General features: G+C 37.2%; 2 protein-coding genes across 2 annotated transcripts; both read left to right on the top strand.

Moving 5' to 3' along the window:
• Window positions 1-1,020: 1,020 nt before the first annotated feature.
• pdia7 (protein disulfide isomerase family A, member 7) lies at window positions 1,021-8,865 on the top strand. The gene is made up of 13 exons (XM_048153585.1): window positions 1,021-1,269; window positions 1,626-1,704; window positions 1,848-1,965; window positions 2,564-2,671; window positions 2,833-2,962; window positions 5,069-5,182; window positions 5,302-5,427; window positions 5,502-5,684; window positions 5,790-5,898; window positions 6,936-7,064; window positions 7,636-7,715; window positions 7,811-7,868; window positions 7,942-8,865. The coding sequence occupies exons 1-13, from the start codon at window positions 1,127-1,129 to the stop codon at window positions 8,029-8,031; spliced, it is 1,467 nt and encodes a 488-aa protein (XP_048009542.1). The 5' UTR covers window positions 1,021-1,126; the 3' UTR covers window positions 8,032-8,865.
• A 1,491-nt stretch (window positions 8,866-10,356) lies between these two features.
• On the top strand, window positions 10,357-16,317 carry cct3 (chaperonin containing TCP1, subunit 3 (gamma)). The gene is made up of 14 exons (XM_048153115.1): window positions 10,357-10,500; window positions 11,036-11,097; window positions 11,199-11,249; window positions 11,358-11,420; window positions 11,506-11,602; window positions 11,880-11,997; window positions 12,165-12,351; window positions 12,847-12,996; window positions 13,088-13,220; window positions 13,310-13,391; window positions 13,981-14,161; window positions 14,459-14,704; window positions 14,825-14,956; window positions 15,891-16,317. The coding sequence occupies exons 1-14, from the start codon at window positions 10,473-10,475 to the stop codon at window positions 15,984-15,986; spliced, it is 1,626 nt and encodes a 541-aa protein (XP_048009072.1). The 5' UTR covers window positions 10,357-10,472; the 3' UTR covers window positions 15,987-16,317.
• Window positions 16,318-16,798: the final 481 nt, after the last annotated feature.

Here is a 16,798-nt window from a genome sequence, read left to right as displayed (position 1 = left end):
TTAATCACTGAATATTTAAAACTCTGTGCACTCTGTTATGCTATGTATGACATTAAAATATGACTACCATATGACTAATAATGCAGGTTTCATTCCCCATATCTGAGGAGCCTGAGAATGAGGACCTCATCTCAGGCAAGACAGCAGAAACTTAATGCCCCACATCCCTGGTCTTCAGTGATACATCTGAAAGGCTCAGTCTCTGCACTCAGGCTTCTCATGCAACACAAAAGACCATGAAACAGTGGAGGCAGAAGACAAGGGGAGTACTCGTGCATGCCAGGTCCACACAGGGAGCCAGTTAAGAGGGATGCCACCTCATCCCTGGTATTTAATGAAGCATCTGAAAAGACCCCGCACTCAAGCTTCTCAGATGCAACACTGAAGACCATGAAGGAGTGGAGAAAGCGGAGGCAGAAAAGCAGAGGAACAGCCTGTGCACGACAGGTCCCAACAAAGAGGAAAACTTGGGATACCTGAGCATCTGCACACTTTTGCACAGGGAGCACCTGTGCCTGCCAGAATACTGTGTTTGTACATATTTTATATGAATATATGTATATATATAAAAGAATAAATATAAACTATTTTATTTATTTTATATATCAATTAAGGACAACTCAGAACAATGATGTTAGGCCTATATAAATGTGCCACTTTAAGCCAAAACAGTATTCATCCTGCACCTGCTGATTAAATGTTAAAAAGTTGCTGTACCCTAAGGGAGCTTCTTTGGTGCATTTCTATGGTGCATGTTTCGCCGGATTTCCTGTTTGCTATAATTTAAAAACAATGCACCTAAAGGTTAAACTGTGAATCTCTAAGCATCTATTTATAAATAATTATTAAAAAATTATGCTATATATTTACATATAATAAACAAACTTTCCGATTCCCGTTTTGTTATTAGTATTGGTATTAGTTTGTTTCTCTAGTGTGTTTATAGGTTATAGTTAGAGTTCGTAGCAATGTGCCGAATTTATCAAACGCGTTCTTCCAAGAGAACGGAGCTTTTGTGGGCCTCCAGGCGACCCATACATACATCTGCTACTCGGCTCAGCACCTCACGCAGCGGGGCTAACTTTATCATTCACGCGTCTCATGGTCTCCGCTGACACCAGTCAAAATGCGTTTACCTTGGTTTATCATCTGCCTAGTATTGACTGTGTGGTGTGCGGAGGGCAGCGATGTGCTCGAGCTCGGAGACTCTGACTTTGACCGGAGCGCAGCCGTGCACGAGACTCTGCTAGTGGAGTTCTTCGCACCTTGGTATGTCATATTGCCAGATGTTATAATTGTCTAAAACAAAGCATAATTTCAGCTGCAGCCAGGGTGTATATTGGTTGTAATTAATAATTTGTACAGCGACCAGAGCTTAAGCTGGGTTAATGTTTATGACTGGTTTTGTGTAGAGAGTGAAAATGGTTATGATAATTGTAGTGCATTAATCTAAAATATGATTTTTGGAGGTGCATGAACTTAAATTATGCTGCACATTCACAATTCTCTGAGTTAAACAATAATGAATGCCTAAAACATTAGGGTTTAGATGCATTTTTAACCTGAAACTGTCAATTAAAATAGTATAATGCTTTAAATGCACCTCTCATATGATGTTTCCACAGGTGTGGTCATTGTCAGCGGCTCGCTCCGGAATACGAGGCTGCTGCCACAAAACTGAAAGGGACGCTGTCTCTGGCAAAGGTGAGTGGTGATGGACCTGTCAGTTCCTGTTACCTAGCTCAATCTTCAGCCTTCTTTATGTTACACAGCTGACGTAATCTGCAAGATTATGTTTTTACACATATTTCTATAGTGAAAGTGTCTCTTTCCTGTTCATTGATCAGGTTGACTGCACTGTGAACTCCGAGACCTGTGAACGTTTTGGAGTGAATGGATACCCTACCCTTAAAATCTTCCGCAATGGAGAGGAAGCTGGATCTTATGATGGACCCAGAACAGCAGGTTGATTCTTTGTTGTGTCTATGCATACAGTAATGTTCAAAGGTTAAGATTTTTTTGTTGTTTTAAAAGAAGTCTCTTATGCTCACCAAGGCTGCATTTATTTGGTAAGATACAGTAAAACAGAAATATTGTGACAGATTATTACCATTCAAAATAACTGATTTCTATTTTAATATATTTTAAAATGTATTTTATTCCTGTGATGGTAAAGCTGAATTTTCAGCAGCCATTACTCCAGTCTTCAGTGTCACATGATCCTTAAGAAAGCATTTGGTGCACAAGTAACATTTCTTATTGTTATCAATGTTGAAAATAGTTGTGCTGTCTAATATTTTAGTGGAAACCATGATGCGTTTGTTTTTCAGGAATAGAAAGTTCACAAGGACAGCATTTATTTGAAATGGAAATATTTTAACATTATAAATGCATTTACTGTCACTTTTGAACAGTGCATCCTTGCTGAATAAAAGTATACATTTAGTTTTTAAAATTTTTTACTGAACCCAAACTTTTGAATGGTATTGTATGTTTTATTTTGTGGTTCCCTTCATTGGCTGTAATTATTTTAGTTACTTACCTATATCTTGATCTGAAATAGATGGCATTGTGAGCTACATGAAGAAGCAAGCAGGCCCAAGTTCTGTGGCTCTGCACAGTGAGGCAGATTTGGATTCTTTTGTTGACAACTACGAGGCCAGTGTGGTGGGTGAGTTGAGTTTGTAATACCTGCCAAAACATCTTAAATCCCTCCTGCAGCAGAAGATCAAAACAAATCAGGTTTGACTTCTGCATTCATCTTTTGGAACTGAAAGAGGCTGAAGATCTCTCCTTTCTTCTCTTGCTCTTTTGTCTCTTTGTTCATCTCAGGCTTTTTCTCTGGGGAAGATAGTGCACAACTTGCAGAGTTTCTAAAGGTCTCCAGTGCCCTGAGGGACAGCTATCGATTTGCTCATTCCACTGATGTGGGAACAGGCCTGAAATACGGGGTAGATGAAGAGTATGTATGACATAGAGCATTAAGGAAACATCCATTTGTGAAACTGAGCAAACTATGATCAGTATTTCATAGGGGTGTGACGAGACCGGTATCTCGCGAGACGAGACAAGATGAGATTTTTACACACTATTTTTAAGAAATCCTCAATGGCAAAATACATGACTAGAAAAAATATTCTGCAGGTGTATTTGAAATGTTTTAACTAATCATCTTAGTAATGAATGTCATTTCAGTTCTACTTTCTGAGTATGAATATTCAAAGTGCAAATAAGACAAAATTTTTCTTTGATACAGAGCTGAGAGATGGTTACAACTACACTGCCCAGCCTAAAATATCTTTCATATTGGAAGATACCTGCATGCATCAGGGAGCCGCTTTCAAAATGCGGGCCATTGAAATCGCGTTTGAATGTGCCCTCGCGTTTACTTTCACTTTCGCGCGTAGGCCTACTCTGTAAATATAGAGCGGCGGCGACCGTTATCCAACTGAATTAAATGTTTTTTATTTAAATACAAAGCAAAACGACAGTGGAGGCATAAGGTAAACGTAGCGGTGGCATATTCTTTCCTAATCATCCTAACCACTCTGTCATGGCAATATCACGAGACTACTTTTCGCCTCGAGGAGAAATCTCGTCACATTTTAGTCTCGCGAGATCTCGTGACACGAGATCTCGTCACACCCTTGGTATTTCATGTTAAATTATGTCCTCGATGTCCCTTTTTCGACTTGCTGTCCGAGATTGCACTGAACAAAAATGTCTCTACCAAAACCTGAAAATGATTTAGTCTGAAAAATTGTTCAAATACCATACAGTATGTGATAGCACAGATACTGTTAAGATAAGATTCCCATAGGTAAAATGGTTTAAGGGGTTGTACACAAGTAGGCCTAGAAATGTCCTTTTTAATTAATGGAAATTTTAATATTTGGTATATCAAGATGAAATATATATGTTGGTATTTGAGTACATTTGGTATATCAAGATGAAGATGAAATGTACATTTTGGTATTTGAGTACTGTAGGGGAATTTTACAGTTAAAGACCCAAAAGACCAGATATGATGAACCCGGAGTCATAGAAAAAATTAAAAAATAAATAAATTGAAGAAAATTTTACTAAAGAATAGTTTGCAGTTTCATCAGCAGAAGCCAGCTTTAAGTCTCACAAGGAGTTCGTAGGCCGCTCTGCGTACATTCACATTTCCACAACAATCATACACTAACAGAGTCTACTAACTACGTCATTACTTCAGGTTAACCGATTATGATTGGCCAAGAAAAATAGATAAAATTAGTAATCTTCCACACATGGACAGATAGACAGAAGTGTATCATGATGCTGACGCTCTGACCCTGGATTTAGGCACAGGATGTCCTTTTAGATCATGATAAGGTGTCTGCAGGTCTCAAGCAGAGTGCCAGTTGTCCACCAGCACCCATAAAGAACCTGCACAGAACACTTTAGCACACATACACAGATACACAGGATTCACAGCTTCTTCAAGGTTGAAGTTGGCCCAGGCTTTAACTATAACAGGAAACATTCCCAAACATACTGATAAGTTGTACTTTTCTCTCATTGAGAGTTACAGACAATATTCACCATTATTTTCTAGTGTTTGAAGATGAAACGGAAAATAAATGCTTCAACATATGTTGAAGAAGTCATTCAAATAAATATTTAGAAGGATAAATGTTGATTTATTTACATCAACATTTATTCACGATGTTGAACGTGATTACAAATCACTCAAAATATATGTATTGAAGCAGCAGTGGATTCTAGAATCCACCCCCTTCAGTACATTTGATATATTAAGACAAAATGTACATTTTGAAATGTAATTTTTCATTAGGGGCTCAGAGATTTTAAGCTTTTTCTTTTTTTTTTTGGGAGCGAACAGCCGTCAGCCAGATTTCTCCATCCTCAGTGTGGCATCTAAGAAAACATTTGGAATGGCATACATTTGTACAATTTAGAGAAAATAAAAAACAATTGGTCAAAAATAGAGTATGACAGAAAATGTACAACCCATTACTTGCATTGCAGCTACTGTTTGCTCTAATGTTGTATGCATCTCTACATCTCTTTTGCATTGCAGGTGTGTTCTGCTGTTTCGTCCCCCTCGCTTAAACAGCAAGTTTGAGGACAATGTGGTGAAATACACAGAATCAGTTTCGATCTCCTCTCTCCGTACATTCATCAGAGACAATGTGTATGTTTCATTTTGTGGGTGATTGGTCAAACAGTTGTGACCCCACATACAAAGGTAATTCGTTTGCCCATATGTTACTATTCATGATTTTGTTATTTTTCCTCTTGCTTTGCTTTTAGATTTGGTCTATGTCCACATCTAACCACAGAAAATAAGGACAATCTGAGAGGAAGTGACCTGCTTACAGCGTATTACAATGTAGATTACTTACGAAATCTCAAAGGCACAAACTACTGGAGGAACAGGTGAGCGGCCAATTATTGGAACCTCAGTGAAATCTTTCTCTTTATATCTTTTCACTTTTCTTTGTCTCTCTCAGAATAATGAAGGTGGCGACACAGTTCCAGGATCGAGGTCTGAGTTTTGCAGTGGCAGATCGACAGGAGTTCCAGGATGAGCTTGAGGAGGAGTTTGGTGTGGGTTCGTTTGAGGGAGGAGACATTCCCCTCGTCACCATCCGGACCACTGCGGGACACAAGTACTCCATGCGGGAAGAATTCTCGTGAGTCTTGCAACACACCAGTCTCCACGCAGTGCTTTTCTGTTAGCACAATCAATAGATTTAAGAAAAAAAGTTTTAAAAAGGTTTAAAACTTTGGTTCTGTAGGCGAGATGGCAAGTCCTTGGAGAGGTTCCTAGAGGATTACTTTGCTAAAAGATTGAAACGATATGTGAAGTCTGAACCTGTTCCAGAGTCCAACGATGGCCCTGTCAAGGTACATGGACCAACAAAGGTGTTTTTGTCTGTAATGTTTTAAAGGTGCCCTCGAATGAAAAATTGAATTTATCTTGGCATAGTCAAATAACAAGAGATCAGTACATGGAAATGACATACAGTGAGTCTCAAACTCTATTGTTTCCTCCTCCTTATGTAAATGTCATTTGTTTAAAAGACCTCCGAAGAACAGGCGAATCTCAACATAACACCGACTGTAACGTAACAGTCGGGGTGTACGTCCCCAATATTTGCATATGCCAGCCCATGTTCCCAACATTATAAAAGGCATTAGACAAGGGCAGCCAGTATTAACGTCTGGATGTGCACAGCTGAATCATCAGACTAGGTAAGCAAGCAAGAACAATAGCGAAAAATGGCAGATGGAGCAATAATAACTGACATGATCCATGATATCATGATATTTTTAGTGATATTTGTAAATTGTCTTTCTAAATGTTTCGTTAGCATGTTGCTAATGTACTGTTAAATGTGGTTAAAGTTACCATCGTTTCTTACTGTATTCACGGAGAAAAGAGCCGTCGCTGTTTTCATTATTAAACACTTGCAGTCTGTATAATGCATAAACACAACTTCATTCTTTATAAATCTCTCCAACAGTGTAGCATTAGCCGTTAGCCACGGAGCACAGCCTCAAATTCATTCAGAATCAAATGTAAACAATATAACAGTAAACAATACTCACATAATCCGACGCATGCATGACGAACACTTTGTAAAGATCCATTTGAGGGTTATATTAGCTGTGTAAACTTTGTTTATGCACTGTTCAAGGCAAACGCGAGCTCCGTGGGCGTGGAGCACGAGAATTAAAGGGCCAGTAGCCCTGAATCGGCTCATTTATAATGATGCCCCAAAATAGGCAGTTAAAAAAATTAATAAAAAAAAAATCTATGGGGTATTTTGAGCTGAAACTTCACAGACACATTCAGGGGACACCTTAGACTTATATTACATCTTTTTAAAAAAAGTTCTAGGGCACCTTTAAGATAATAATATTTGCATGTGGTTCCATAGGTCGTGGTTGCTGACACATTTGATGAGATTGTGAATGATCCAGAGAAGGATGTGTTGGTTGAGTTTTACGCTCCCTGGTGTGGCCATTGCAAGAACCTGGAGCCCAAATACAAGGAGCTTGGAGAAAAGGTTTTTTTTATATACATACATTTTTTATACATTATAAATATTTTATTTTTTATCAGGTATACACAACCATTCAACAGTTTGGGTTTATAAGATTATTTAATGTTTTTGAGAGAGTTTCTTATGCTCACCATGGCAACATTTATTTGATCAAAAATACAGTAAAAACAGTAATATTGTGAATTATTATTACAATAACTTTTATTTTCAGCATTCATTACTGCAGTCTTCAGTGTTACATGATCCTTCAGTAATCATTCTGATATACTGATTTGCTGCTCAAGGAATATTTCTTAACTTTATGACAGTTTAAAACTATTGTGCTGCTTAATATGATACATTTTTAAGATTCTTTGATGAATAGAAAGTTCAAAAAACTGCATTCATTTGAAATAGAAATCTTGAAACATTAAAAATGTCTTAACACTTTACAGCCTTGCTGAATAAGTATTAATTTAAAAAAAAAAATCTTACTGACCTCAGACTTTTGAACTGTAGTACATGTCAAGAAATAAAGCCACCGTGGACCATGAGCTAATTTTTTGGATTTTGTGTGTGTGTGTGTGTGTCTTAGCTCTCTGGGGATCCAAACATCGTCATTGCTAAAATGGACGCCACAGCTAATGATGTGCCTCCAAATTATGATGTCCAAGGGTAACATTCTGTCTCTCTCTTTATGTCTCTGATCTATTTATAGTCCATTACAACAGACATTGTGATATTAATCACCTGTTTTGTCTAAACTGCAGATTTCCAACCATTTACTTTGTGCCCTCTGGACAAAAAGACCAGCCACGGCGATATGAGGTGAATATAATCATGCACACACAGATTAAAAGACAAATTACTACAATGTTGCTTATGCATTTTTGTCCCGCAGGGTGGCCGTGAGGTTAGTGACTTCATCACCTACCTGAAGAAAGAGGCCACAAATCCGCTCATCTTAGACGAATCAAGGGATGAACTGTAAACAGACATAAAGATGCTGAATTTAGCAGGTGGAGAAATGCACCGACCCACACTGAACTTCAGCCAAATATGTCACACGCAGCTATTCTTCACATCCATTGGGATCATCAAAGCACATGATAAAATTCATCACTTGTAAAATGTTAGTCAGTACACAACTGGACACATGATAAAGAATGTAGTTTACTATATTTATAGTTAAAATACTGTTTTTACATCAGTTATTATTTAATAATCTGCTGCCAAGTTGCCCTAGTTTTCTTTTACTGTCTTTTATAACAAAATGCACTGCATATGTGAAATATGCTAATTTCCTGTCTCTATATTTAAAGAGAGACTGTTTATAGGTTACTTATCACATACATGTTATGGAAGCATCCCAAAGTGTTGACTGAATGCTTTTATTTAAGTTAAGAGGATTCACTGCTCGCTGGCTTGTTTAGTTTACAAAATGTTGAAATGTGTTACTGTGTTGGTACTTTAGTTACACAATCCCTTCATAGTCCACTCAGATATTACTATAAAACTTTGTTTCAAGTCTATAGGATGTGTTAGAGATTCTGTAAGCAGTTGACGACTGTATAATAACAGTCTGTGAAAAGAGTTGGGGTGCCTCTACTACCTCCTCATGCCTGTCTTATCAAATCAAACTTCTGTAAGGGCTTATCTTGGATCGCATCCTCCATCCACACACTTGAGGACATGAGATGTTAACAACTGTCCCAGGCTAGTAATCGTTTAGAAGTTTGACACTTATTTCTTGAACTGTTTATGTAATCACAAAGAGGAGTGTTTTGTGTTTGCAGACACAATAAAGAAATGGACAGACACCTTATTCTGTGTATTGTACCATATTTTTTGTTATATATTTTATAGTACTGTTCTAAAGTTACACAGCAATATGAGCTTTTATGTTTGTAAATTTATGATCCAAAACAGTTGTATATAAAATATAATTATAACAATATTTAAAAAAATAATAATAATAATATATATATATATATATATATATATATATATATATATATATATATATATATATATATAAAAAATATAATAATATAATAATATTTTTCACATTAAAATTACATTTTTAGTGTACTCATAGATTGGCATACATTTTGAAATATATATACAGTATATACAGTCATGCTCAACTGTATATACAGGGGGGGGGGGGGGATGTTTTTCTCTAACATTGCTCACAATTAATCATACCCTTTTATTCAATACTTTTTGCAACCTCCTTTTCCCAAGATAACAGCTCTGACTCTTCTCCTATAATGCCTGATGAGTTTGGAGAACACCTGACAAGAGATCAGAGACCATTCCTTCATGCAGAATCTCTACAGATCCTTCAGATTCCCAGCTCCATGTTGGTGCTTCTTCTCTTCAGTTCACTCCACTCATTTTCTTTAGGGTTCAGGTCAGGGGACTGGGATGGCCATGGCAAAAGCTTGGTTTATTAGAGAAAATCATTTCTCTCATAATGAGATTTTTCTCTCATTATGAAAATTTCATAATTTCCCCATTTAAAATTATTATTCTCCAATGAAAGGTTGTATTTTTGTAGATTTTTTAAATAAAAGATCAAAAGTATTAACGATGCAGATTTATTTTCACAGCCTTCTTTGGTCATAGTTACTATATATATAATATATATATATATATATATATATATATATAAAGTGTGTGTGAGTGAGTGAGTGAGTGAGTGAGAAAACCCGGCATTGTATAGAATGCCAAGAGTTTGTAGGCAAAGTATGAAATGGTTTATATTTCACACATTTCCTAGGCACTCTATACAACGCCAAAGGGCCAGCTGTTTTGTCATTCTGTATAATACCTACGTAATTTATAGAATGCCTAGGAAAAGTATTCAACATAATCACAAAAACCAGACATTTCATACTTTGCCTACAAACTTCACGCATTCGATATATTCCCGAAGCATTTTCACACATTGCCGGTAACATATATATAAGCATATATAATATATATATATATATATATATATATATATATATATATATATATATATATATATATATATATATATATATATATATATATATATTATTATTATTATTATTATTATTATATATTATATAAATAAAATAGTATAATTGTTTAACAAGATGTAGATTTTGAATTAACACTTAAATTTTCATTTTAATTATTTGTAAGTTTATTTTTTATCTAGGAATTATTCATCTTGACAGCTAGGATTCTTTCGAGAACTTTTCAGTTCTGCTCCAGTCTAGCCCCACCTACAAGCATTGCTGAGCTCTCTTTGATTGGTGGAGATAAGTGTATGTCAAAGGCGTCTCGTTTGCTTATTGGTCTACTGTGTGGCTGAATCCCCAGCCACGCCTCGTGCATCCTCTCCTCTTTCCGTTGTGCGCGTTGTCCGGTACCGGTGATCTAAACCACGCCGCAAATATGATGGGCCGACCGGTTCTCGTGCTTAGTGAGTGCATTTTTTCATTATTCCCTGTGCAAATGTGCAATTGTGGCTTTCGTATGACCCACTGCTGGACTCGGTGACAGTTTGAATAAGAGTTTTATTCATGCAGCGATGCTAGTATGCTAAGCTAACTAGTGTGGCATGGGGGCCTCGCGTGTCTGACAGTGTTCAGATTAGTCATTGTGTTAGCCTCTTAGCTAACATGGCTTATTAATAGTAATATTATTTAAGAATTGTTACCACAAGTTACACTGTCAATAATAAAACGAACGCTACTCAATTCGCAGTTATTTGCTAAATTTATCCGGCAATAGGTTCTGTCTAACGGAGGTTTTAAAGTAATGAATAAGCTAGCAGTCCTATAACTGCGCAGAGGGTGTGCTGACCAGAGCTGCACCCTGTTCATGTTTAGGAATAGACATATAGCAGATATTGGTTTTGTGTTAGATTTTAAAGCAGTGTGTGCTTTATAAACCATCTTGTCTTATTGAATAAAAGATTGAGAAGCTGATTCAATGCACATTGGCTCTATTAACAGGTCAGAACGTCAAGAGGGAATCTGGACGTAAGGTCCAGATTGGAAACATCACTGCGGCTAAAGTGGGTCTATTCTTTTATTTTTTTTTATTTTTTTTTAACAACTGGCTGACATGCCAAATTGGACAAAATCGCTAACCTGCTGCTTCATCTTCCCTTTTCAGACCATAGCAGATGTCATCAGGACATGTCTGGGACCAAGGGCTATGATGAAGGTGTGGTTTTAATGTTCAGTCCACATTTATGTTTTGGTGCATTGTCTGTTGTGAAATGTGAGAGGTGATATTGCTCTAAAAAGGAAATTATTTGTTCTCTGTGTACAGATGCTTCTGGATCCCATGGGTGGAATTGTCATGACCAATGATGGCAATGCCATTCTGAGAGAGGTGATCATGAACTCTGATTTGTCAACTAAGATGTCTGTTTTGTATTTATTAAATTTTAACATAATGTTCTCGCTTTGGCTTTCAGATCCAGGTCCAGCACCCTGCTGCCAAGTCCATGATTGAGATTAGCCGCACACAAGATGAGGAGGTTGGAGATGGGACCACCTCTGTCATTATTCTGGGTGAGGGACATCTGTGTTCTCATTGCGTGTCAGTAGTACAGAGTCTGTGTAACCATAGAAATATACAGAAAAAATTAGTTGTTGGATTAAATGTTTACTTGAATAATTACTTTCCTATTTTAGTAATATTAAAATAATATTACTGAAAATCTGTAATATTGTAAATCATATAATTATTATATAAATAAATCTTATAGATAATTTATAAAATAGTTAACAAATTAATTTTTAATAGCATTTAACATGCTCAAATCCTAACGTAATGTTCTGTGCACAGCGGGTGAGATGCTCTCTGTGGCTGAGCAGTTTCTGGAACAGCAGATGCATCCTACCGTGGTGATCAGTGCATACAGACAGGCTCTGGATGACATGTTGAATATACTCAAAGACATCAGGTAATCACACACACACACACAAACAAACAGTTTAATTGTTCTGTATGAGCTCTCAATCATTAAGCATTAAATCGAGTTTGATTGGTAGGTGGATGATTGGCTGTAGTGGGCTGAGATGTTCCTGTGCTCTGGAGTCTAATAGTTTCTCTACCGCTTATCTCTCTCAGCACCCCAGTAGATGTGAATAATCGTGACATGATGTTGAAGATAATAAACTCCGCCATCAATACCAAAGCGCTCAGCCGCTGGTCCACCTTGGCCTGTAACATCGCTCTGGATGCTGTCCGTACTGTTGAGATGGAGGAAAACGGGCGCAAAGAGATCGACATTAAGAATTACGCCAAAGTCGAGAAGGTAGGACACAGTGGAGAGGATTTTTAATTTTTCTTCTTGGTTTTACTTCTCTTATTTTAAAGTCAACATGAAATTAAAGTATATCATATACAGTAGTGGCAAAAAGTGATGTCTGGCCTAGGAAATTTGACATCTTTACCCTTTATTTAAATATTATTAAAAATGTGTTAAAGATTTTGTAAGCATTCTGCGTAGTTGTGTTTGGAGTCGAGGGGGTATTTTGTGCTAAAACTTCACATACACACTCTAGGGACATCAGAGACTTATTTTACATCTTGTAAAAGTGGCATTATATGGCATTTTATGACCCCTTTAAACAATAGTCAGATCTAGCCAAAATAAAATAAAGACCAATAGATGATCCAATTCCCTATGGATAAATTAAAAAAAAAAAAATTTTTTATACAAGTTGCAATTCACCTTGGCTTTAAACTGATCAAGTGTTATGCTGTGTCTCTGTACCAAATTGCACTTTGTGTTTGTGTGTGTGTATAGGTGCCTGGTGGCTTCATCGAGGACTCATGTGTACTGAAGGGGGTGATGGTAAACAAGGATGTAACTCATCCCCGTATGCGAAGGCTGATTAAGAACCCCAGAATTGTTCTGCTGGACTGCTCTCTGGAGTACAAGAAGGGTGAGAGTCAGGTGAGGTTTTGTCTGAATCCATAAATCCCCAATGAATATGTTTACAGACTTGGTAAAACCCTAACCTTTGACCCTCTCTTTCCCCCGTCAGACTGATATTGAGATCACTCGTGAGGAAGACTTTGCCCGCATCCTGCAGATGGAGGAAGAGTACATCCAGCAGATCTGTGAAGAAATCATTCGTCTCAAACCTGACCTGATCTTCACTGAGAAGGGCATCTCTGGTACTTATGAGCAGTCATGCGTTTATGAGAAGGAATGATAATTCGTTCAGATCACATGTGAATTGTTAATTTCTTTGTCATTTCTCTAGATCTGGCTCAGCACTATCTGATGAAAGCAAACATCACTGCAATCCGTCGCGTCAGAAAGACGGACAACAACCGCATTGCAAGGTGCAGAAATATCTGCTTTTGTCTATATATTTTATTTTTCTTCTGTAATTTATTACATAAATGGTTATTTTACCTGAGGTACATGCACAAAGTGAACCGTTTTCTTTGTTCTAAGGTTCCCATGGTCATGGGAAAACCTGGAAATGATAGGAAATTTTAAAATGTAAAAATCTTTCTTTTAAATGAATTGGTCAAGTTGTTTTGCAAATCGGCACTAATGATTCATCAATGAATAGTTCTGTTATTTTAGTCTTTATATACAGCTATATTTATTCATTTTTTTTTTCTTTCAGTTTTGATTGTAATTTGGTTATGTGCCCGTGTCATTTTTTTTTTAGTTGGTTTTCTATATAGCTTTAATTATTTTTGTTTTAGTACTTCAATGTAAACTTATTTCAGTTATTTGCTAAATTAATTTAGATTAATTTCAATTACCCAAAACAAATGTAATAGTTACAACTGATGGTTCTGAATCAAAATGATTGAAAACCCTGAACCAGTAATCAAAAACTACTGGAGACGTTATGAAAATGTATTGGTCAAAAAGTGTGGCAACCCTTTTAAATGTACGTCTGCTTGTCTCTCTCAGAGCATGTGGGGCACGTATTGCCAGCAGAACGGACGAGCTCCGTGAAGAGGATGTGGGTACGGGAGCAGGCCTGTTTGAAGTGAAGAAGATCGGCGATGAGTATTTCACCTTTGTGACAGAGTGTAAAGACCCCAAAGCCTGTACCATTCTGCTAAGAGGAGCCAGCAAAGAGATCTTAGCGGTGAGAGATGACAAGAAGAGGGTACCAGAGAGATAAGAACTCTGGGGCCATTGTTAAAAATTCATGAGAGTGCAGCGCTCCGAGGAAGATTAATGAGAATGTGTTTTAATCGTTATAAAGAGTCTCACAAAGGTCTCTATAGTCAGAGCATCCCTCAGGAAGAGGTGCTTAGATATTTCAACAGGCCATTTGTTGAATATTTGATCAGCTCAGCCAGAGTTCTTTGGTACCAGGGGATTTTGCGCAGGTTAATTGACTTGTCACCATTTGACTGATGATCCTTCTCTGCTTTCTCAGGAAGTGGAGCGAAACCTACAGGATGCCATGCAGGTCTGTCGTAATGTCCTGTTGGACCCGCATCTGTTGCCAGGCGGTGGAGCAGTGGAGATGGATGTGTCCCGTCGGCTGATGGAGCGTTCGCGAGCAATGACCGGTGTGGAGCAGTGGCCTTACCGCGCTGTGGCTCATGCCCTGGAGGTCATCCCACGCACACTTATCCAGAACTGTGGAGCATCAGCAATACGTGTGCTCACTTCCCTTAGGGTTTGTTGATTCAAAAAACGCACATTTAGATTCTTGCATTTTTCTGTCAGCACGTTGCTGCCTCTCCTGAGTAACTGACACTCAATTAAAGTGTTTCTGACGTCTCTGTCTCTTTTCCAGGCCAAGCACACTCAGGAGGGCAACACCTCATGGGGTGTCAATGGAGAGACAGGAACTCTTGCTGATATGGAGCAGCTGGGGATCTGTGAACCGCTGGCAGTTAAGGCTCAAACCTACAAAACTGCAGTGGAGGTAAAGACAAACAGAAAAATCTGCTTGAACAGGGTCACTGCAGGTCCTTAAGTCTTAAATTCAGTTTTATCAAATTTAAAGGGTTCACAACAAAAATAAAAATTATTCCATAATTTACTTACCCTCAAGACATCCTAGTTGTATATGACTTTCTTTTTTAAATTTTATAATGGGAGTGAATAGTAACCGAGATTTTGAAGTCCAAAAAAGCACATCCATCCTTCATAAAAGTAATCCATGACTCCAGGGGATTAATAAAGGCCTTCTGAAGTGAAGTGAAGTGAAGCGATGCATTTTGTAAGAAAAATATCCCTATTTGATGGATGGATGTGCTTTTTTGGGCTTCAAAATACCGGTTACCATTCACTCCCATTATAAAGCTTGAAAGAACCAGAATATTTTTTAATATAATGATTGTGTTTGACTGAAGAATTTTTGGGTGAACTAAACCTTTAAGGCCACAAAGGGTCTTAAATGGTATAAGAAAAATCTTAATTATTATTTCAAGAGGACATGTGATTATTAATCTTCAAAAGACTGAAACTTGCAGCACTTGAATCAAAGTAAAAACACAATGCTGCTTCAGCATTATATGAATGTAATTTTGTCTTCAGAAATCTTTCAGTGGCATTTTCTTTTCATCTTGCCTCCATATAATGCCCAATGTTTTGCATACAGGGGTCGATTAATTGAATAACCTAATGATTATTTCAGAGCCACCATCATTGGGGAACATAACCAGTGCAACAAATATATGACCCCTTTAAATGATGATTTAGTATGTTAGACATGCTCATGTGTTACTAATTTTATTTGTACAGGTCTTAAACTTAAGGTCCTTAACTGTTGATTAAAAAAAAATACCTTGATTCTAAACACCTGGAGGAATGTTTTTTTTATATGACTTAACAAATTTTCTCTCCTTATCATTTAGACGGCCGTCCTGTTACTGCGCATTGATGACATTGTTTCTGGTCACAAGAAGAAGGGAGATAACCAGTCGGGTGGAGCGCCGATGGAGGAACAGTAGAGGGAACAGGAGATACAGAGGATGAAGGAACAAGAGTACAGAAAGGACAGTTATGCAGCAAATGAAGAGCAAATATACACAAGCATTTATCTGTGCAAAACACCATTCTCCAACACAATGTTCTCATCAGAAAGCCATTTGCACTGTTGCTTTATGTCATTAGGCCAGAAGCTCTTCTCACTCATTTTTGTCTCCTCTGGCAAAAGAAACAACTCTGGATTGGATTAGGATGTGTTTGTGCTAGTATCTCTGTGCTTCACTTTGCTGGTATCGTTACTTTGTATTTCCTACCGGTGATAAATTTCAATCGTTGATAAATTTCAAAATCTAACCATGTGGTGTTGAATTTTTTGCTTTGTGCTGAAACCCCTACAAATTGTACATAAATTAAGGTATTTATAACACCTTGGTAGTTTACCATGATTCCATGATTTGTAGGGCAATTAAAAAAATCAAGAAAGCTGCAACCTTTGCAAACAGAACCACACTATTTTAAGATTTATTTGACAAAAAGTTTACAAAAGTTTATATGCATCAAAGTTCAACTACCATTTTCCCAAATGCAACACCTGACAATAAGGTTAAATTTGATAGCATTAGTTATCATGAACTGACAATTAACAAAGTTTACTACATTAATGCAGGTTCATATAAATATACTATTCATTCATGATATATTAATACAAATGCTACGAATATTTAAAACATGTGGAAATGAACATTAACAGCTAATGTGAAAGTATGTTGTCTAACTTTATTAGATGCTGTAACTCTTGGTTAGTGCATTTAATATTTAATGCAGATATTTTGTC

This window comes from Megalobrama amblycephala, linkage group LG13 (genome assembly GCF_018812025.1).
Source record: "Megalobrama amblycephala isolate DHTTF-2021 linkage group LG13, ASM1881202v1, whole genome shotgun sequence".
In the NCBI taxonomy this organism is placed as follows: Eukaryota; Metazoa; Chordata; class Actinopteri; order Cypriniformes; family Xenocyprididae; genus Megalobrama; species Megalobrama amblycephala.
This window is presented reverse-complemented; position numbering and strand designations above follow the sequence as displayed.

Coding starts and splice junctions, on each gene's coding strand:
- pdia7 (XM_048153585.1), top strand. CDS start 1,127: ATGCGTTTACCTTGGTTTATCATCTGCCTAGTATTGACTGTGTGGTGT. Junction 1,705..1,847: donor GGACGCTGTCTCTGGCAAAG/GTGAGTGGTGAT, acceptor TTCATTGATCAG/GTTGACTGCACTGTGAACTC. Junction 2,963..5,068: donor AAATACGGGGTAGATGAAGA/GTATGTATGACA, acceptor TTTGCATTGCAG/GTGTGTTCTGCTGTTTCGTC.
- cct3 (XM_048153115.1), top strand. CDS start 10,473: ATGATGGGCCGACCGGTTCTCGTGCTTA. Junction 11,098..11,198: donor GAAACATCACTGCGGCTAAA/GTGGGTCTATTC, acceptor TTCCCTTTTCAG/ACCATAGCAGATGTCATCAG. Junction 13,392..13,980: donor GACAACAACCGCATTGCAAG/GTGCAGAAATAT, acceptor TGTCTCTCTCAG/AGCATGTGGGGCACGTATTG.